This window comes from Dermacentor silvarum, chromosome 3, assembly GCF_013339745.2.
Source record: "Dermacentor silvarum isolate Dsil-2018 chromosome 3, BIME_Dsil_1.4, whole genome shotgun sequence".
In the NCBI taxonomy this organism is placed as follows: Eukaryota; Metazoa; Arthropoda; class Arachnida; order Ixodida; family Ixodidae; genus Dermacentor; species Dermacentor silvarum.
In genome coordinates this window covers 89,141,154-89,164,029 of record NC_051156.1, presented here as the reverse complement: position 1 = coordinate 89,164,029, position 22,876 = coordinate 89,141,154, and the positions used below count along the sequence as shown (strand labels likewise).

Here is a 22,876-nt window from a genome sequence, read left to right as displayed (position 1 = left end):
ACATTGTTGCAATTGTGAAAGCGGCAACAAGAATGAATTACCACCAATCACATTGCGTATCGGTAGCGAAGTGTATCTGTAGCATTGTTCTAATTGCGATAAGCACGCGTTGTCGCAGTAACGCGTCGAGGGGCAACGAATAGAATTCTTTTTTCATTCTGTGCAAGCGCGCACTGACGCTCTTGAATCCGATGCGGTAGTTGCCGTAATTATGAGCACGCCGATTTTCTCATGCTGAGCCGTAACGGGACAGGCTACACCACTATATATGTATACACAATAAGCGCTCACACGAGGGAGACGTGTATTTAGCTCTTCAGCGTGCTTATGCCATACGCATCCTAACGTGAAACATGGCAAAAACAACGAGAAATTTTCGACGTAGTTCCATAAAAACGCTACCGGATGCGTATAACGCACCTGTACAAAAAGTTGAAGGGAGACGTTGGACGTACCTTTAGCCGCAGACTATCCGAAATTCCGGTGTTAGTTTATCGTCTTTGTTGGATGAGCAAACTGCGTTTTCAAGCTTTAACATCATTGTATTAGGAAAAACATTACCTAGAAGGTGTACTGTAAGATATTTATTAGATCAGTAACTCGTCGCTGTTGATTCAACCTATGATATAGTATATCCAAAAATTGAGGGAGAAAGAAATATTTTACCTGAAAGTCTTCTTTAGTACGGCCTAGAACAGCTTCCCGGCTGCGAATACGCGCATTTCATGCTTACCGCTTCGAGTCGGACTAAGGATGCGCTAACGTGAATTAGGTCTCGTGATGAATGGAGTCGTACGTGTACTCGCAGATTGCTGGCACCCATATGCTAATGTTAGCAGAAAGCTGTACTGCCAGGAACATTGACCATCATGCCGCTATAAGTTTGCAGAAGCTGTCTTTGCAGCCCCTGATCACTACGAATGAAGCTCCCCAACTTAACCCTGCCATCGTGGATTAGTGGCTATGATGTTGCGCTGCTAAGCACGAGGTCGTGGGATCAAATCCCTGCGGCGGCGGCAGCATTTCGATGGAGGCAAAATACAAAAACGCCCTGTCTCGTGGATTGCAGGCACGATAAAGAAACCCTGGTGGTCCAAAGTAATCAAATTGTGCTTTTGGCACGTAAAACCTCCGAATTCCATTCCCCAAGTGAACTAGGCTGCTTGCGCACATGGGAAACTCAGATAGTGGATAGCATCTTACAAAAACACGACATCGCTGCGTACCTGTGGATGTCGGCGGCCCCATTTATCAAGTAGCAGAGCACTGCATATTACTCGGGCGCGTTGTACGACGGTACTTCGTAGTTGCACATTGACAGTGGTTATCGCGAATTGCAACATAAGTCTGTCAGCTTGTTGCTTGTTTTTGGCCAGCCACTGCCACATGGCGTAGCCGTGTGCGTTTGCTCGCTTCTGCTTCACGATTACTAGCAGGAGCTACGGCTGCTTCTTTGCTAAGCTGTTTGCCTGTGTCGCTTATGGCGCAACAAATCTCTGCTATTAAGCATTCCTATGGTAAATTGTTAGCTGCTGCACTATGAGCTCACTGGCTTTAAAGAATGGCGAAAGCTGTCCTGTGTTATTAGTTGTGACGTGGTCAGATTAACGCTTATTTTTTATGTCTTAGTCTTGGTCATTTAGAATACGTAACCCGGTGTTTATCAACGACACGATTTCATTTTGTTTTACAGTACCACAGAATGCGGTTTGGTAGTACTATTGCAGCTGCCACGTGTGCGCTGTACTTCTTTTTCGCGGTAAGCTTTCATCTTTATACAACTTAGACTTGCGGCAGAACATGTCAAAATAAAAATAAATACTACTTCTACAGTTGCGCACACCACTCTATTGTTTTCACTAAACAGTCATTTCTGCCGAAAATACATCTATAGCCTCTTCGTGCATCGTTTAGTTCCAATCCTAGGGTTTGGTATGACTCCAGTAAAGATGCGAGTCTAAGCAGCTTTCTGTTGTATTTAAGTGATTTTTTATTATTCCTTCGTAATGTTTGCCTCTTGTAAGCCACTAATCTTTTCTTTTCTTCAGAAAAACCCTTGTTCGCAAAGAACGTTCACTTAAAATGGGCACTAATTAGTGTGATTTGCTTTCTTTTTTCAGCAAAGCCTGGGAGCTCTGTGTATTTACACGGCATCACTGGCTGTTTCTACAGGTATTTATATTAAGGGAAAAAACATACTGAAAAATGAAACCGACCACGCGAGTTCAAGAGACATTTTCCTGAGTATGGAGAATATAGAGAACACACATATGTGGCCCTACATAAACTTTCGCCAGAGCAGCTGTTAACTTTTCCGGTGCTGCTATCGGCTTTTGTTCATGTAAGGTCATAGGAGAGAGCGCGAAGCCTACTGTATATAACGAGTCAAGCATCATTGCTAGTCTCCTTCGCAAATAATTTGAATTCGTCCCGATGCGTTTACGAAACCATCTCCGCATCTTATTCTCTAGAAAAAAAGAAACTGTGAGCTTACAGTTGCCACTGAATTCCCGTAACTTTGTTACTTCGAACAGTCATCATTAGGCAAATAAACTGTCGCAGAAATCCCCAAGGTGCAGAAATTTCAGGAAATAAAATATTTCTGTTTCATAGATGTACCTTTCTATTTAGGATACATGGCATTTTTTTTTCTTTTTTAGCATTTGGGAACTTCCAACTTATCAATGCAGTCAGATACCGCACGTGATCTTATATACACCACTGTCTGAACGGTGTTCAAATAATAAATCAATTAATGATTAAAGGGAACTTCTCTTTCTCCATGAGATATGGCGTAGCGCCGGAAAAAATGCAAACTAGAGCCGCACTAAGCTACGGCCGCATTCAGCAGTTCCTGGAAAACACTTAGAAATCGTGCACCACTTCAAAAACTGGAAACACCCGGACAACGTTAAGCTCCCCCACAATTTCATGCAGCAGACAGGTTGCATACAGCCACTGAGACGTGCTGTCTGCAGCCTCATTCATTTGAAAGCAAAACACGCAATACCATAGCCTCTTATGGCAATATATGTCCGATAGGTGAACCCACTGCGAGGTGTGCTTTAAAGTGTTCGCGCTTCCTCCTCGTGAGGGTTATTTGAACACTTGTTGTGCATACCCTAGAATTTCGTAGACAACACGTGTAGCACGTTGAGAACAATAGCGGGTACCCCTGCATTTGGAAGGCTGCGTTGCAGCGCGAATGTACTAGCTTTGCAGACAGCGTATCTCCATCAACATTATGCTATACTGCCAGATAAGACCGTCGGCGTCTGCCAGTGCCTGGTTTAACTACTACTTAAACATGCGCACGAAACGGTCGTGGCATAGTGGTTACAAGGCTCGTCTGAAAATATACCATCTTAGTATCGATGCGACAGTTGCTTATTCGGATGTTTCTTAAGATACACCTTCCCGAGACGAACGAAAGTACTGACGACACTACCGATAACCGATTTAATTATAAAACACTTAGGCACGAAAAAAAAAGAAATCATACATCCAGAAAGTTAAACACGTGGCAGCACTGCAGTAACCAACGCTACTGAACGCTGCTTTCTGCATCGTAAAAAATCCCAATTCTATATCCGTGAGTGATACCGAACGCACTTTTTCCCGGATCACTTTGTCTCGCTGCATTTCGGTGGCTGCTCTAATGAAGTCTACTATACTACTCTGATCTATGTCAGAACTCACAGTTACCAATGTGCACCCTTAAGTGCTCCTCAAGTGCTCCTCAAGTGCCTTAAGACACTGTGTTAACATGCAGCGTGAGGTGCCTATTCACAATATAATCGGTCTAGCCCACCTACACACGATACCGGCACCCTGTACACTTATATCCACGTACATATTATGGCGTTTTGGTGATGCGTTCTTTCTTAATCCTTAGGACCACATTTTTGTTACGCACACCTTGGTTAACTTTTTCAAGGCAACTTTGACGCCAGCTTTCTTGCCAATCTTCTTTAGCATGCTAATCACTCCATCAATGCATGGAATCACGGCTGTTTTCTGCGGCACTGTAGACGCATCCTCTTAGTAGGACCGCTTGCTCACTTTTGTGCTTATTCTGCAACAGCTATGAAAAGTTACTAATGATATCCGCCTGCTACCAAACGCAACTGGCTGATCAATGCAGGATTTCCTGAGTGAATGACTAAGGCGGATATCTGCTGATCTTTTGACGAACTTCGTTTGGCAGAATAGTATAACAACAAATGATGTCAGCACGTATACTTTAAAAACGTGCGAAGTCTGCTCCTTTGAACTATCATAGTGAAATCAGGACATGCAGCTCAGGCAATTCGTCTAAAACGACAGAAGGCTAAAATTACAGAAGAAACTGAAGGTGGCATCCCTATCATAGTGAACTGTCACACCCTCGGCAATGAGCAAAAAAGAATGTTACCGTTGTCAGTGCTGTAGATCTGTAATACCTTCGGCTCGCTTAGCTTACCTTTCAACCACCTGTGAACGGGTGCCAAGGTAGTGTTTAGACCGGAGGCTCTACACGAAATGTGCCGTGACAAGAACGGCCCATGTCAGCTCCTAAATATGGTCTGCAGTAAAAGATAATAATGGAGTTTTCTTATTTACCTTAGCGTTTGCGTGCATAAATTGGGCACGGTCTTTACAATGAGGACGCAAGAAAAAAGGCGAAGCAAGCATTCTGGTATTTCTCAGTATAAAATTCAGTTTCTCAGTATCCAATCTTCACAGATTCTGCCAACCAGTTATAAGTTACACTGATCCAATCACGCTTCTCCCTCACTTTCTCGCCAACAGTGTTTCATTTTCCTGTTACCTGGTGCAGCCTCATGATCGGCTTGACTGGGACCATATATACTGCATTGGTAAGAGATTCTCCAGGCAACCCAGTTTATATTACTTATTCTGTCGTACCACTTGCTCTTCAAAGATTTTGCTCGCACACCACAGCTTCAGTACATATACTCCTTTGCACTGTTCATGTCAGGGAAAAATAAATTTTCCCGTAATATACAATATCAGACGCCCAAGGAGCTCGTCAAATTTCAAGAAGACAATCTAGAGTGGTACATTAATATTTTATTCACACGCCTCACAGGCTCGATACACCCGCGCCGGGGTTCCTTAGTGGCTATGGGGTTGGACTACTGAGAACGAGGTCGCGGGATTCCCGTGGCCGGGAATCGTGGTCATGGCGGCCGCATTTTGATGGGGGCGAAATGCGAGAACACCCGTGTACTTAGATTTCGGTTAAAGAACCCCAGGTGGTCCAGATTTCCGGAGTCCCCCACTATGGCGTGCCTCATAATCAGATCGTGGTTTTGGCACGTAAAACCCCACAATTAAATTTTTTCACAGGCTCAATAACTCAAGTATTACGCGAGGCAGCGTGGGAAAGTGCCGTTACATGGAAAATGAATGCTTATGTCACTAACAGCAGAAATAAAAGTAATGCTGATAGATTCCTGCTGCTTTGAAGTAGTGTGCTGCTCAGTACAGCGGGCCCTCAAAGCAGACAGTGCGAACTTATTTAGAAAAACGTTGGTACGCGCACAAGCCCGTCACCACTTCCTAACGTACAGCGCGCTGTGGCCTCCGAAATACATGCACAGACACCACTCGTGTCTCAAAGGCTCTCTGGTATGCAAAATCTTCTGGAACTGCCAAGCGCAAGAACTGCACCATTACTCCGTGTATTTGGCTCTCCACTGCGCAATCCAACTATCAAGTCGATTTGATTCCCAATGGCGGCGGTGTGCTAAGTTTTGTGTTCCCCGGCCAAATGGTGAGAATGAAACTGATAATGAGGAGGAGAACTGACAATGACATTTGCATAAAGACTGGGAGTTGACGATATGTCTATACTTTCCGTGTCACGAATGTCTGGAGCACTTTATCATTTGGTGATTAATGATAAATAAAGCCCCCCACCCCTTTGTGGCTTTATGACTTTTAACTCCATTAGTACATGATCTTCTAATGTTTTCCCTTGAAATAAATCATTAGCATCTTTGTTTTCTTGCCGACGATGCATAAGCGCTCTGTTACACGCCATGTAAAAAATAATGACACCATTATTCCCGCTTTGTTGTGGCCTAGTGCTGGTGATATGCCACAGCCAATAGTGTCTAGGCAAAATTCCTGCGTATAGTTTAACACCCTCTTTAGAATTTTCTTTTTTATTTCAAGAGCTGCTGGTCGACTGTCGTACCTAATTAGGGTATTTGCATCCATTAAAGGATAACTATTATAGGTATTGCGCAGAAGTATTAATCAAGAAGACTTAGGTATCGAACGTAACTTTCCAGCCTTGAATCAGTTTAATCTCCCCTAGCAACAACTCTTCCCCTGTGCCTGCTGCAGCGGCTTGATTTGAGTGCACCGTGTTCGCCATGCTTTCAGGGTGGTCTACGAGGTGTGGTATGGACCGACTGTGTTCAAGCCGTAGTTATCGTGGCAGCACCTGCCACTATTGCAATAAAAGTGATCTGGGACGCCAGCAAACGACATTTAAGGCCAATGACGTTCGAGGACTTCAAACCGTATGCTTTTCAGTAAGTCACCGAATCCCTAGAACGACGCATTTTCGTCACATTGAAGGTACAGTAGCTATCAGCCTACTTATGGCGACTGCAGAACTCATGCTGTCCCAACGATTTTTAGTGAGCAATGTGCTGCCTCAGTTGACTTCACCATATGGCTTACGTGCACTAGTAAGTAGTTCCAGATACTCTTCAACATTTGAATCTGAATTATTGTTTAAATATACCGGGAATTTTTCTAGCGGCACCAAATTTTTGAAAATTGTCTGTGGCAGATATTACCATTCTAACCCTTGATCTAAATTTTTCGTTGAAGTGGTCATTACTTCCAGTAGAAATTCAAATACCTAATTGAAAAATTAACATAAATACGCCAACCAGCTTTTCAAATTATTTTTAAGGCACATATTTGAATTCACAAAAGTATAGCTCGTGAGTATGGAAAACTTGTCCACGTAGAAATAATTTCAGGACTGAACCAGTTTCTAGATATAAATTTTCAAGTCTTCCGACGAAATGCATCGGCATTGAAGTTACTTTTGTGCTTGTACGTATAAAACAGTGTTTGCTTTAAAGAAGCAGAAACACCGCGTGTATTTGCTGCAAGATTCACGGCGCATATCGTTAAACCATTGCCATCCTCAGAATTCGTTCTTAGTCTTTATGCCTTGCATGCTCACTAGCTACATTTCCTAGATTGAAATATGTGTCGTAAAGGATGTAACAAAAAGGTAGTTAGAATAATTGTGTGAAATAATCAATTAGGGCATATTGATTTCTCGTAGAAGTAATGGCAGCCTCGTGGCAGCCTCAGCGAACTCACAGAAGCCCTTCACGTCTCACAACAACAGAGACTTGCGCGGACTCACACGGGCCGGCAGGTCCTACAAACCTTGGGCTTCAAAGTCACAACAATACAAACCCAAGAAACCTGCACGATACCTCGTCACGTCCAGGACAGGTATAACATTGCCCCAATACCACGCAACATGGACCCTAACCTACACTCCGGAAGGAGGAAAGCGAGGGCCCAGTACATAGAGAAAACAGTCACGTTCCATACCCCGGCCCGTTTTACGGACGCCGCTATGTACGGAACGAAGAAAAAGGGCGCAGTGGCAGTGGTCTGTGACCGCCGAGGCCACGTCACCTCCAGTGCATCAACCCGCCCCTGCACGATCACGGAATCCGATAGGCTGGCCATCGCGTTAGCCATCCCCGAAGGCCAACACGCAAACAAACCACTGACGATCCTCATGGACTCCCAGCAGGCCTGCCTCAATTTCCTACAGAGAAGAATCGCAAGACCTGCGGCACAAGTCCTAGCCCAAATACCCAAGGACACTGACGACAACACCATCCAAACCATCATTTGGATACCGGGTCACGCTGCCATCACGGGTAACCTGTATGCCGACAGAGCAGCTCGAGAATTTGCACATAACCGAGAACTCATCACACCGACTGCAGATGACCCTGACCCAGTTGACCCCGAGTATTCAGCAATCCTGAACTACCACAGAGGGAGTCGCTTGCGATATCCCCCGCCCCATCGAATACTAAAGACGGAGGATGCCGCTGCCTGGCGTAGGCTCCAGACAGGCACTTACACGAACCTGCACAAATTTCATCGCATGCACCCCACAGCCTACAGTGACGAATGGCCGTGGTGTGGGGCCACACTAACGCTATACCACATTACGTGGAAGTGCGCGCTACACACCACAGAACACCATGACACGAACACCACGAGCGAGCAATGGGAGGCACTGCTGTCCAGCTCGGCCCTCGACGAGCAGCTCAAGCTGATCCAGAGAGCAGAGAAGATGGCAAGAGCCAGCGGAGCCCTGACTAGGGGCCCCGACCAATAGCGATGCCCCATTGGGGCAAGACAAAACTATCTTTGCATTAAAGTTTATCTATCTATCTATCGCGGAGTAATTTTGATCAGGGGTTACTATTTTACTATCGGGCACATACATTCTTTTTTTTAAGTTCGTGTAGCATCAAATGACTCCTTGCACATACAGGGTGTTTCAGCGAACACTTTCAAATTTTATTTAAGGTTGCCTGTGGAAGATAGCCCAATTCTAGTTAATGAGCTGGTCTACGCAAAGAGGCGGACATTACTTGCACAAAAAATTGAAATGCATAATCGACTAATTAACAAAAATTTACTAATTCAGTTTTTAACTAATTACCTGATGCCCTATATTTCAATTTACAAATTGTAGCCGTGGAGTTCGCAAGGCGGATCCACTTGGAACGAATTCTGGGGATGACACCAGTTTCGAGATATTCATTCCCGAACTTTGCGGAGAAATTCATTGGCGTTCCAGTTACGTTCTTAACAAAACATCGCTTTTTGCATGGAAGCACAAAATTAACTGGAACGCCAATGCATTTCTCCGCAAAGTTCGGGAATTAATATCTCGAAACTGGTGTCATCCCGAGAATTCGTTCCGAGTGGATCCACTTTGCGAACTCCACGGCTACAATTTGTAAATTGCAATATGGGCCATCAGGTAATTAGTTAAAAACTTAATTTGTGAATGTCTGTTAATTAGTAGATTATGCATTTCAATTTTTTGTGCACGTAGTGTCCGCCTCTTCGAGTAAATGAGCTCATGAGCTAGAATTGTTCTATCTGCCACAGGCAACTTTCACGAATTTTTAAAAGTGTTCGCTAAAACACCCTGTATATTATCAGCCTATTTTATGTCCTGTGCCGGTTGAAGGTGTAGCGCCTCAGCATGCGGCGCCCGTCAAGGAATAAGAAGTTGGCATTCCACCGCGCGGCAGGTGCAGAGTGAGAATTTAAAAATCAGTTCAAAAACTCAACGCTGTCAGGGCTGGATCTTTCTCGTGTTAGCTCCGACAGTTAATGGTGACTCGGACGTGATTCAAACACGCAACCTTCCCACACACGGCCAACGCTCTCTTACATTTTACCTTGGACTACGCCGTACGTTCCGCTTCCTCAGTTTTTTCAACCTTGCTTTGGACATGCATGCTCATTGCCTCATCGATCTCAACACGCGCCTATCCATCAATGATATACTCTGCACTTCCTCGTCAACGAGCCCTCGAGCTCTCACACCCGCTTCGCCGTATGCAAAAATACTCGCTGACTTCCCCACATCACGAAGCCGCACACCAGAGAGTCACCGGTGAAGCATTCCGTCACTCACCACATTGTGACCACTGGACCTCCCGTTTTATTGCGATAGCAATTATATGGACACTCCAAAGCAGATTTCTGCCGTCGCCGTCGCCGTTGGCGTGAGGTTCCATATGACGTCAGTGGAGATGAAATAGTCGCCGCGCGCCGAACGCTGTATGTGCGAGTGAAAAGGCGCGAGGGACGCGCGCTTTCACGGGCAGTGAACGCACGGCGAAGAAAAACCGCGCGTTGTGCGCCGTGCTCCCTTAAGGGCTGCAGAAGTAGGCGTCTCTTTCCTCCTTTACAATCACCATATATGTAGAACAAACGCGCCTTCTTCCGACGCGCGAAAGGCCGTGGCGGGGAGGGGGAGGGAAGGGAGGCGACGTTTAGCTGCGGCATCAAGTGCCTATTAAATCAGAGGCTCCGGCAACAGTCACCAACACCGTACGCATTTTGTGCGAACGCGGGCAAAACGCCGACGGCGTCGACAACAGTTCTGCGTGTTGCCGGTGCTGCTGCATGTCCAAGGTTATACACCTGATAAAGCTACTATCATTACTCCGTATAGCTCTCTACAAATTTGCTATAGCAATTGATGTTTCGCCTTTCAGGTGAAACTGCGACAACTTTTTTACACGGCCTCGTTGACTATCTGGAGAACGCCTCCCCATCGCCCGCCGTGAGTTTGAGCGCATGCTTGAACTTGGCATTGTGCGGCCTTCCTCCAGCAACTGGGCATCGCCACTCCACATGGTGCCGAAGAAAGATCCTGGCGACTGGAGACCATGTGGGGATTACCGCGCTCTCAATTCCCACACCTTACCAGACCGCTACCCACTTCTTCACATACAGGATTTCACATCAAATTTGGCTGGGTGCACGATCTTCTCTAAGATTGACTTATTGAAGGCTTACCATCAGATTCCTGTAGAACCCGCTGACATTCTAAAGACGGCTATCACCACCCCATTTGGCCTGTTCGAATATGTAAGGATGCCTTTTTGACTGCGCAACGCAGCACAGACTTTTAAGCGCACTATCAACAAGGTCACGCGAGGTCTCGATTTCGTATTTACCTACCTTGATGACCTCCTGGTTGCAAGATCATCGGGCCCTGAGCATGAAGACCACCTGCGCACCCTGTTTCATCGTCTGGATGATTACGGCTTCGTCATTCATCCCTATAAGTGCGTCTTTGGCGTCGCTACAATCGAGTTCTTAGGCCACTTTGTCACTCCACAGGGTATCCAACCGCTCCCCAGCAAAGTGAAGGCTATCCTAGACTTTCCACCCCCGACATCAATGAAACGACTCCGAGAATACCTGGGCCTAATAAACTTCCATCGCCGCTTTCTTCCTAAGTGTGCCACTTTCCTAATGCCCTTGACCGACCTATTAGCCATAAAAAAAGACCCGGCTGCGCCACTGGAATGGACCGACGATGCCGCATCTGCCTTCGCCATTGGCAAAAAGGCTCTGGCAGACGCCACCATGCTCATACATCCCGTTCCCGATGCCCCAATTCGTGTCATCACCGATGCATCGAGTGTGGCAGTTGGCGCTGTTCTCGAGCAGCACGCATCAAGTTGGCAGCCCCTTGGTTTTTTCTCGCAAAAACTCAAACCACCGGAAGAAAAATACAGTACATTTGCCCGAGAACTCCTTGTGGTGTACTTCGCCATCAAACATTTCCGCCATTTACTGCAGGGCCGGGACGTTACATCTGTTACAGACCACAAGCCCCTGACGTTTGCCTTCCATCGCAATCACGGCAATTACACTGCAAGGGAGATCCGTCAATTATGCTTTATCTCCGAGTTCACCGTGGATCTCAGACACGTCCACGGGCCGGAAAGTGCCGCCGCTGATGCACTCTCACGCATCGATGCCTTGTCGACCCAGCCACCACTAGACATGGAAGAGCTAGCAGCTGCCCAGAGGAACGATCCTAAGCTGCATAGTCTTCGCTCTTCATCCACGTCTCTATCTTTCACGGAGTGCCTGCTTCCATTTTCTACCTCATTAATAACGTGCGAAACGTCTACTGGTGTTCCTCGGCCCTTCGTGCCTACAGCTTTTCGTCGTGCAATTTTTGATCAATTGCACAACATGAGCCATAAGGGTATTCGTGCGACACAGAAGCTAGTCAGATCTCGTTTACTTTGGCCAAGCATCAATGCTGACGTCCGACGCTGGGCGCGAACCTGCCTTCAGTACCAGCGTGTTAAAATTCACCGTCACACGGTCACGGCACCATCCCCCTTTCGGCGTCACGACGCCGGGTTTTCCCACGTCCATCTCGACATCGTCGGCCCTCTTCCACCATCACAAGTGGCCTGTTACCTACTGACATGTGTGGATCGCTTCACCAGATGGCCGGAAGCGTTTCCCATTTCCGACATTACAGCCCCGGCAGTGGCTAAGGCTTTCACAAACGGCTGGGTATCACGCTTTGGATGCCCTTCTGTCGTCACCACCGATCGCGGTCGTCAATTTCAATCGGCCCTTTTTGCCGCACTTGCCAATATCTTGGGCATTCGACACATCCACACGACTGCCTACCATCCTTCAGCCAATGGCATGGTCGAACGGCTTCATCGACAACTGAAATCTGCCCTCACTGCTCACCAGCCAAGAGAACGTTGGCTTGATCACCTCCCCTTCGTACTTCTGGGCATCCGATCAGCATTGAAGAGGGATCTCGACTGCTCATCAGCCGAACTAGTCTATGGCGTGTCCCTGCGTCTTCCAGGGGAATTCATTGAGCCGTTGTATTCCCCTTCCACTCATGATGCCTCCACGTACATTCGAGAGCTGCGCACCACGTTTCACGACCTTGCTCCTGTAATTCCTGCCGACCGACACCCCCAGTCTGTCTTCGTCAGCCAGGATCTGCATGACTGTAGTCACGTCTTCGTTCGGCGTGACCAAATACGGCCACCACTCATACCGGCCTATGATGGCCCATATCGCGTACTCCATCGCACACCTAAGACGTTCACGCTGGACATCAACGGCCGTGAAGACGTCGTGGCTGCCGATCGACTAAAACCTGCATACATTGCCGCTCTCGTGTCCGCGGAGCTTCCCTCTCCAGTCTGGATAACCACATCCAAGCACGTTCACTGGGAGACTCCAATGGCTCACGCTCCCCGGGGGGGGGGGGGGGGGGGAGGAGCCCTGTCGCGCCTCAGCATGCGGCGCCTGTCAAGGAAGAAGTTGGCATTCGACCGCGCGGCAGGTGCAGAGCGAGACTTCAAAAATCAGTTCGAAAACTCAACGCTGTCAGGGCTGGATCTTTCTCGTGTTAGCTCCGACAAAGGTCTCCCCCAGCGATCTCCAATCGCCCCTGTCTTGTGCTAGCTGATTCGAACTCGCGCATACAAATTTTTTTCATTTCATCACCCCACCTAATTTCCTGCCGTGACGGCGCTTCCTTTCCATTAACACCCATTATTTAACTCTAATGGTGCAGCAGTTATCTGCCCTACGAATTACAAGGCCTGCCGAGCTCCATCCCCCTCCCCCCCCTAATGTCAACTAGAATATCGACTATCACCGTTCCTTTTAGGATCCACACCGCTCTCTTCCTGTTTCTTAAGGTTACGCCAAATATTTTTTTCCATGCTCTTCGCGCGGTGCTTAACGTGTTCTCTAACTTTTTGTTAACCTTGAAGTTTCTGCCCCATATGTTAGCACCAGTAAAAGGCAATGATGGCACAATTTTCTTTTCAATGACAGTGGTAAGAGAGAGAGAGAAATAGCTTGACTCAGAAAAAATTGGGTTTGGGGGCCGGAGGGTAGGTCCTCAAGACAGCGCTCCAAGGGCCACCGACACGACACTGACCAGCCCGTCGTAACCTCGAACTTTCACAACTCTTCCGGCAACGATTTCGTCTTCGCCAACTCTTCTCAATTATCAGACTGACTGAGGCACCTGCATCGATGTCCGCTGGCATATCGATATTATTCACAATCACTGGGACAGAAAAAAAGTGTTTAATTTCCCAAGGAATATTGTCTATTGCATCTCAGATGTCCCAACTTTCGCGGATTTTCCGAACATGTTCTTAGCGAATTCTCCTTGACCAGGGATGTGACAAATCTTGTTGGCAGAGCAATATTCTATTCTGTTCGGTCTCCATTCCCTCTTCGATTTTAATTCCACCTCGGTTATTTGCGGATACTGAGGCCAGGACTCGGACGACACATATTTTAAGCAGCAGAGAAGTTCTTTGGAAGTAGACGGTGCTCCAACTTGGACTTGTATCTGGCAATCTTTTGTCATCCCGTGTGTCACTGGCGGTACGTACGACACAGGAATGTGGAACTTTGGGGTCCGCCAATTGCAGTAGGCGCCTCTTCTCAAAGTAATAGTCCAGCTAATAGCTGTCTCTGCTTGCAAAACATTGCTTTGTCCCTGAAGTGGACTGAGTTCATTTGAAATGCCGGAATAGAAAGTTTCCGCCACGTTTGCTATAATTCTTTTTTATGTTTTGTGGTGCGCCGATCATACCAGTTTTTAGCATTTCCAAATAGGCAAGGGCGCAAGTTAAGTATTCGATCGGACCCACTTAATCAGTGGTTCTGCAGGCCCGCGCACCGGAAAAAATCCAGCCAGAGGAGCCGTGCCAGTTGTGCTCACATCGACGATTTCCGGCTTCACTGTCCTTCGGCGTATCGCATCCGCGGCAATTCTATTCAAAATTGCTTGTTGTTGTTCCATGTGCTGCACATGTGCATGCTTTATTTGCGCTATAGCATTTACTATGCTTTCTATAGGTGGCAGTGCGTTCCGATCTGTATCGGCTTGAGCGTCGCACTTATTTGCGATTTCTTTCCTCATATATATTCTAATTCTGCATGTCGATTTTCACAGTATCTATTTCGGTGGCGTCGCTGATCAGTGCTTTGGCTTTTTTGGTGATGGTTTCGAGTAGGCCAGGTGGGATCAGTTTTTCTGGCACTGAAACGAAGTCCTCACCTTCGAAAGACTCAAAACATAACTCGACTTATACTATTATACTGCCGTGACGGTCCTCCAAGTCTTCTTTCTCCTCTTCTTCCTCTTTGTCGTCTTCGTTATCGATTCCATTCTGGATCACAATATATATATTTTATTTCAATATAGTCATATAAAGTTGCAAGCCTTGGGCATCTATTACCTAAAGTTATTCCAATCTGTTTGTATTCTATTTCTGCCACGGACCTTCCACGATGGTTTCAAGAAGATGGCTGTCCGCCGATCGCTGTGCCCCTGGCTACTCGGAGCTGGCGGGGAGAATAAAATTGTATGCTTATAATAAGAATTTTTGCGCGAAAGTACAACGCTGTCAATACCTTTAGACAAGTATAACATCGCTCTGCCAACTATTCCTCGCCGAGGATATGTTTTAGCGGAATTTTCGCTATTGCGTTGCACACCACCGTGATTTTAGACCAGCCATCACAAGCTAAGCCATAGGAAAGTGACCAATCACAGGCTCCGAAACGACCCTCCTTATCCGGTTATCTGCTTGCATTGTGCTAATTCGGACCCACTGAAACCTTTCCCACTACTGCGCACTCTTTACCTCTTGTCAGCCAATTGGATAAGAAAACCCTGTCAATGAGGTAATGCAATGTGTTTTCAAAGCAAACAAAAATGACCTTTTGTAAAACAGAAGGGGGCTTGGTTGGGCTGTTCAAAAACATTTTAAGGGTCACCGCTCAGTTACGTAAATTTGGGTCAGGGTCTAGAAAAAGGCGAAAACAGCGCAAAAACGCTTGCTTAACCATGCTTACCCAGTTAGCCCAGCGTTGCACACTTCTGACGTAAGAAAATTAGGATGAAAACAGCATGAAATAGCTTTAATTTGTACGGCCACATGTACGTATCAGAGATGAATATAAAGTTCCCATAAACTTTTTCTCCCCTGTCCGTTTCGTTCAAGCCTACAAATTTCCTAATCACTGGACTCAGAAACTCGGTAGTAATAAATTGCGTTTCTCCTATGTTACTTTTATATATCACCGGTTATCCGTCCTACTTCTGAGACAACTTACTGAACTAAACTACATTTTCTCAATCGTATTTAGTGTTAGTTAAAATCACAAATTCAATTTTCGCTCTTGTCTTTGTTAGCACTCCTTATCATCAAATCATCTCTATGCTGATGTTTCCTTTTCTCATTTTTATGACCCATGGATACATTGTTCAAGATCAGCTGCGCCTAAATAAGATCAATCCCCATGAGTTCCATGGAGTTTTAGCAAATTAAAAATTATGCCCAGCGGATCTCCCTATTCCTCTGGCTAACTATATGGTCAAGGTATTTCGAACTGATCTTTCAACCAGAGAACCACCATTGCTTAACACTAAAACAAGGTTAGGCGAGGGAATTGTCAGTTTTTACAAACTTCTGCAAAACACAACTCATACAAATGTGAAATGACTACCTGAACACCTGTCATGATTTGTAAAACTTTTCATCGTCAGATACAATTTAGATTTCACTCAGGACGAGAACCTTTGGTCATGTCTCATCGGACTCTTTTGGTGTTGGATCTATCGGGCGGGCTTGGACCAGATTATGGTGCAGCGCTACTTAGCCTCAAGAACACTCCGTGATGCACAAAGGTAAGCGCTACTAGATGAACATATCCCTTTATATCTTTGTTTATTTCGACATACTTCTTTTGGATATCGTCTGTTATATTATTATCTTTAGAATAGATTCCTTCTCATGCGGTTAACAATTTACGTTTTTGACAACGTCCAATTAATACTGACCGAACCGTAAGCCAAATTGTCTGCCTATGTAATGACGAAATTCATACTTTGTACACACTGGTCTTCCTAAAGAGAAGTGTGTAACTTCCTAGATAAGTAATGATATATGCTGCAATGTGATACATGCCCATGCAGGTGAGACAAACGCGGCGTACCTCTCGCGTGTGTCTGCGCCTTAGACGAAACGGAAACATGTATCATGGCGTTCTTCAGTTTGGAACGTGAAGCGGGCCGCAATGTTACCACTCTGATATCTCAGGTGTAAGCAGAACATTTCCTCAGCATCATTGCAAGATTAGGTGGAAAGTGAAAGAAGTTTCAATATACCGCCTATATTTTTCTACTCATGACCGAACATACTGTATCCTGGTGTTAAGTAATTTATTTATTCCGAGGCAGAATACCTTCCGTGTTCATTTACGGAATTTGTGTTCACTAAAATAGAGGCAAAGTAGAAATCGTTTCAGTGGTGTCAGACGGCCCTGTTTTCTTTCCTCGAGCATTAGCTAAATTTCGGGTAAGTACCACGCCGTGATACTAACCAACCATTTTCACTTTCACAAACCGAGACATCGGAATGCTTCGCTTTCTACAACTGAAGTACCCCGTTAAGGGTAGTGGGAAAGGATAGGCTACGATCAGCAGCTAAAGTGTGCCGGAACAGATACCCAGATATTATAAAGTTTGGCAGCTACTTATTTGTTCATTTAATTCTGTGGACTTGCTACGAGGCAAGTAAGAGAGTAATTTTGGAAGAAACTCTACAAAGTTACAAGGACGTTCAAATAGTGCGATAAATATTTACTATAAACAAGTGTTTGTTCCATCTACCTTTGTTTAGGCATTGTGCAATTTCACGCTGTGGTTTCAAGTACTATAGACTACCAACATGGTCCAGCATACGGTTCTTTTGAAGTCGTCGAACTTCGTAATTATCATGCACTGGATTCAGGGACACGGTGGGAGTCCACTCAATAACATGGCTGACCGCATGGCTCACTCACTGTCACTACCTGACAATCCACCAGCCCCACTTCCTTCGGACATCTGAGCTCTCCTACCAGCGCGGAAGTTCACTCTGCGCCGGGACACACGTCCCTGCAACCTTTCTCGGGTGATGAAGTTTGTCTTCGGAAGCTTTGGGCTGGGGTGGCCCTCACACCGGCGGTCACCTGCACCTAGGGATATGGAAGTAACGAACCCACAAGGTGTCTTAAGGACCCGACACTTGTGTCCACGGTGGATGTTCGCCATCTCATGTGGCTGTGTCCTCATCCTGGAACGAAAGACCTTGAGCACAATATTCTTAAGGAAGCCAAACTGAAGCTGAATATCTCAGATGGCTTTACCCGTTGGGTAACGGACAAAAGTGCTCGAATGCTTTCCTGTCCTACCTGCATCAAACGAGCCCGCGCACATTAATTAGGCAGCTACTTCAATAAATAAATTTTAAACACAGCTACTTGAGGTATGATGTAGAGTACTGCACTGACCTGGACCCGCCACCGCGCCGGGCTCAGGCTGGGTAAGCAATTGATGACGCGGTTCCGACCTCCGCTTGGGCCTAGAAGCTTCGGGTTCGGATCAGGCCCGGGCCTCAGTCGGGCCCGGATAATGTGCGGCCATGCTATTTGCAACTTCACAAAACAGAAGACTATAAAAACTGAAGCTCTATGCCAATTTCAAGTCCATGGTGTCTGTCGGTTTATGGAAAAGTCCATGGGGGCAGGCCACGACAAAGCAACGATGCACTGAACACATTGTACTACATTTTTGCACTATTAAATCACTGCTAAAACGATGCCAGTGATCACTGGCGCTCACTATACGCCCTGCTTGTCAATGCGATTAGCCTTATCTGCCTACTTCGGGCAGTTTTTATCTATCCATCTATATATCTATCATTTTATTACGCCATGGGACCCAGCTTCTCTACTAACTTGAGCCACAATGTATGTCCTTGGAGTCATGAATTCGTCGTGGTCGTTCCATCGTCGTCATACAGTCATGGTCCTCCCGTTGTAGTCATGTCGTGCTCGTAGCGCTGCCGTACCGTCGCGATCATTTCAGAAACGTTATAAAATTGCCGTCCTGCCATCATCGTAATACGACCTTCGCCGTTCCATCTACGTCATTCTGTCGTAATCATACTGACGTCATTCAATCATGATTATGCACGTGTGCGATGTCATTGAGTCATCGTCATTGCGTTTTCGACATACGATCACCATAGTGCATTTGTTGATATACCATCGTGATTTGTTGTCGTGATACCGTCGTGGTGATTCGTAATCTAGGCCACCGTCGACATGGCCACGCCGTCATACCTTCGTAGGCATACAGCCGCCGTGGTGTTGTCTGTCACGATCGTGCCATTGCCATCATTCCAGCTTTGTCGTCCGATTCTCGTTATACTGTCGTCGTCATCCCATTGTCCTCACGTAATCGCTCGTAACAGAGCCGTCGTTATAGTATCGTCATCACTTCAGAATCGGCATCTCAATGTCGTCATGCGTCTTCGTTGCTCCATCGACGCCATTCCTTCTTCGTAGTTCCATCGTCGTCACATGCATGCGCCATCGGCATACAGTCTTAGTCCTGCCATCATGGTCGTGAACGACCTTGGTTAGCGAGATTCACAGCAAAGTGGTTCGATCACGGGTACAGTGTATGTCGCGTATAGCCGAAGCACTTGAAATCTCAGAAGGACCACTACAGATTCTAAATAAAGTTGGCTTAGGTAAAAGGGTGTGTCGCTACTTGTTCGCTATATTGCTTGAATGTTAACCGCATTAACTTCGATGGTCATCTTAAGATGGATAATGCCGGAATTCTTTCGTCTTCGCAACGTTAAAAGAACTATGGTCAGCATTCAGATTTAGATTCAAGTTTATCGTTTCATTAGTGGCATAATTGCTATGTGTTAAGGACCTCGTATTCCTAAAGGTGACCATGCTCAGGCAAGAGACGGACCACCCGGCGTTCGAATGGAGGTTGCACAGCGGCCCCACCTGAGGTGAAGCACAGTAGTGGGGTTGGGAGTGAGGGCGAAGCACGAATTTCAAGCGTAGCAAGACATCACTGAGTCAGATCAAAATGACCACGCGTTCAAAAGATACTTGCATTGCAATGGCGTTGAAGAGACTGGAAACTATTTGAATGGTGTGAAATTGGGTACAAAATAAATCGCCAGACTGTCTTCAGTTCTCCAAAGTATCCATCGTATATATAGACGTTATGCAGCAGGAGATAACATAGACACGGCAAATAAATTGTTGGATTGGAAAGAGGAAGCCTGTAAGTGGTGGAACTAGGATTAAAACAAGCAATGGAAGAGCGTAAGCAGGCGTCTAGGGATCGTCGAGAAGCCAAAAATTTTTGATTACACGAAAAAGAACTTCTCCTTAGATGGAACACATACCGAGAAAATAAAAGTGTGAGGGGTGAGCTCGAGCAAAACAAAATAAAATGGACAAGAGAAGGTTGGGTGCATAAAATTCGGCAAAGCATCGAAGGCGCACCAGAAAGTTTTTGTAACCATTTAAGATCACTCAGAGCTCCCACTAAAAATTCGCAAACGGTTATAATGGATATGATCGGTAACATGTTCGAAGGAGACGATTCGCTGCGATACATCAGATACGTTATTAGGAATACATTCGACACAAAATAAAGCGCAGTTCAGACTACAATACAGCCACAAACAACAGAGAAGACTGAGAGATCAAAATATATAAAAGCTTTGATGAAAAAAAAAATCTGAAGAAAGTTACGCTAATAACACGGCCGCAGGAACCGACGAAATCCCACTACAGCTAATCAAAAGCCTATGTCCAAAGAGCAAGGCCTTGCTTAATAATGCCATTGAGCAAGCGATTAAAACGAAGAAAGTTCAGGCTGGATGTCGTGAAAGCAAGATGAACCTCATCTACAAAGGCAACGCCGATAAGGACAGGACGAGCTTGTACAGGCCAGTTACAGCAACGTCGGTGATATATATAATGACAATGCAAGCCATATAATTAGAACTGTGAAGTAGGTGGAGGAAAATGACGCAATTTGGGAACTACAGAATGCGTTCAGACCAGGCAGGTGCTTCAAGGATAATATTGTAATGAGCATACAAGAAGCAGTTGGAAAGAAGAGGAGGACGAAGTGCTTCTAGGCCGGATTGCTCGGTCACCATCATCCATCTCCTGCAAATAAAGTCATTTCTGCACAACTCTCCGTAATAGTTGTGGTGAAAGGTGCTGGGTAATCGACACCCGAAGACGGAGGTTATACCGCAAGTTCTTCGTCGAAGCCGCCACCTTGCTGGACTTCTACCGAACCCAGCGGACTTGGAGATGTCCCGCGACGCGGAAGAGCAACGGCCTGTGCCAGCCTCTGCCGGTTCTGTCCAGCAACTATGCGATGCACGTCCCTTCGCCGGAAAGCCGGGCGTAGACGTCGATGAATGGCTCATCCATTACAAACGGGTGAGCGCCTACAAAAAGTGGAATAGCACTTCTCAGCTTTCCAACGTTGTGTTCTTTCTTACGGATACCGCGTTGGTGTGGTTTGATAACAACGAGAAGGCATTCACAACAAGGGAAAGATTTGTTTCGCAAATCAAAGAGCGCTTCGGTGACTCCGTGACGAAAAAGAAAAGGGCAGAGCAGACGCATTCACAAGGCGCGCAAGTGCCGGGCGAAACATACATGACCTACATTGAGGAAGTGCTAAAACTCTGCAGGATGGTGGACTCTGGCATGTCCGAGGAAGACAAAGTCGGGTACATCCTAAAAGGAATCACCGAGGACGTTTAAAGCTTTCTGATCGCTAAAGACAACCTGGCCTCCTTAGCCGACGTCATCCGGCACTGCCGCACGTTCGAGCAGCTTAAGACGAGGCGCGTTACACCGAAGTTTGACAGATTAGCCAACGTTACGACCATTGCAAGCATAGATAACGACCAGTCGCTCGATCTTGCTTCAACGATCCGTCAAATAGCTCGAGAAGAGCTCAGTCGGCACTCACAAGTGACTCACCGCGATACTTATCACCCATGCTCGTCCCTGGCTGTTGAAACAACCGTTTCATCCTTCTCCGAGTATCCAGCGGATGATGGACTACCGCCTCGACAGCCACCACTTGTCTACGCAAGCGGCGCTCCCTCTGACGCTCGATCACGATGGGCAGAGCCACGGTATTATCGCCAAGGCCCCGTGACTTATGATGCCGGGATGCGACCAGAGCAACGTCGACCCTACTACCAGGACCCCAATTACAACCGATACAACGGATGCCAGCGAACACCGGAGGCGAGTTACCCAAAAGAGAACGAACTCGCTTACCGCCCACAGAGAGCAAGCATTGGTTTTGAAGAGTATACAGTGAACCGTTGGCAGCATAGAAGCAATTCAGAACCGGGCAGCACGTTTTATTTTATGTAACTACTCGCGTACAGCAAGTGTCACTTCCATGAAGTACAATCTCGATTTGCCTAAACTATCACTTCGTCGTGAAATCGCGCGTCTATGTCTATTTCATAAGATCTATCATTGTAATCCTACTTTAAGAGACTCTCTTTTGTCACCACCATTGTACATTTCTTCCAGAAACGATCATCAGTTCAAAGTTGACGTACCATGTTGCCGCACGAACACGCACTTCAATTCATTCATTCCCACAACAAGCAACGACTGGAACCGCCTTCCCGCTTCCATTGTTTCACTCGTAAATATGCACGAATTCAAACAAGCCCTTGTTAACCACTTTTTGTAACCTCACTACGCTGCTAAAATGTGTTTTTTTGTGTTTTTTGTGTACGCCACTCCTCTCTGTAATGCCTCGGCCTTGAGAGAAAATAAATGAAATGAAATGAACCGTGACGCTCCCGTGTGCTACAGCTGCGGTTCCACGGGACACATAGCTCGTTACTGTCGCCAACGCCGTCAGTCACGAAGGACACCGCCGATGTTCTCGCCACCTGGAACCCGTACATCGCATGACCCATGAACCAGTTGACTTCCCACGGACCGTTTGTCGCGCGACATCAGACGCAGCGATTCGCCAGCGTCTGACCGCAGCCTGACACCACCAATTAACCGTCCTCGTCGTTCTCCGTCCCCTCGGCGCCGTGCATCTTCGCCCCCGCCGGAAACTAGCATCCGCGGCCGATGGAGGTGAGGTCGCCGGAAGGTCTTTGGATGAAATGCCTCTGAGTGCTGTGATGATCAAAAACAAAGTGAATGTGCTAGTTAACGGATTGCCGACCACTGCTTTAGTTGATACTGGTGCGAATGTGTCTGTCATGAGCCTCGCTTTCAAGAAACCGCCTAGGCCACAAAGTTATGTTTTCATGGGACGATGCCGTTACCTTTCGTGGAGTGGGCGGCAAGTGGCTCCACCCCCTCGGTG

At 46.5% G+C, this 22,876-nt stretch overlaps 1 protein-coding gene across 2 annotated transcripts in view; it reads left to right on the top strand.

Annotated features, from left to right (window-relative positions):
- Positions 1-22,876, top strand: part of LOC119444540 (putative sodium-dependent multivitamin transporter) — a 113,193-nt gene that overhangs the window by 4,950 nt on the left and 85,367 nt on the right. For both annotated transcript variants that reach the window (XM_049663417.1, XM_037708919.2), the window contains exons 3-7: positions 1,694-1,759; positions 2,121-2,172; positions 4,792-4,859; positions 6,397-6,548; positions 16,181-16,321. In XM_049663417.1, coding sequence (XP_049519374.1) covers positions 1,694-1,759; positions 2,121-2,172; positions 4,792-4,859; positions 6,397-6,548; positions 16,181-16,321 — 479 coding nt within the window. The remainder of the gene's footprint in view (positions 1-1,693; positions 1,760-2,120; positions 2,173-4,791; positions 4,860-6,396; positions 6,549-16,180; positions 16,322-22,876) is intronic.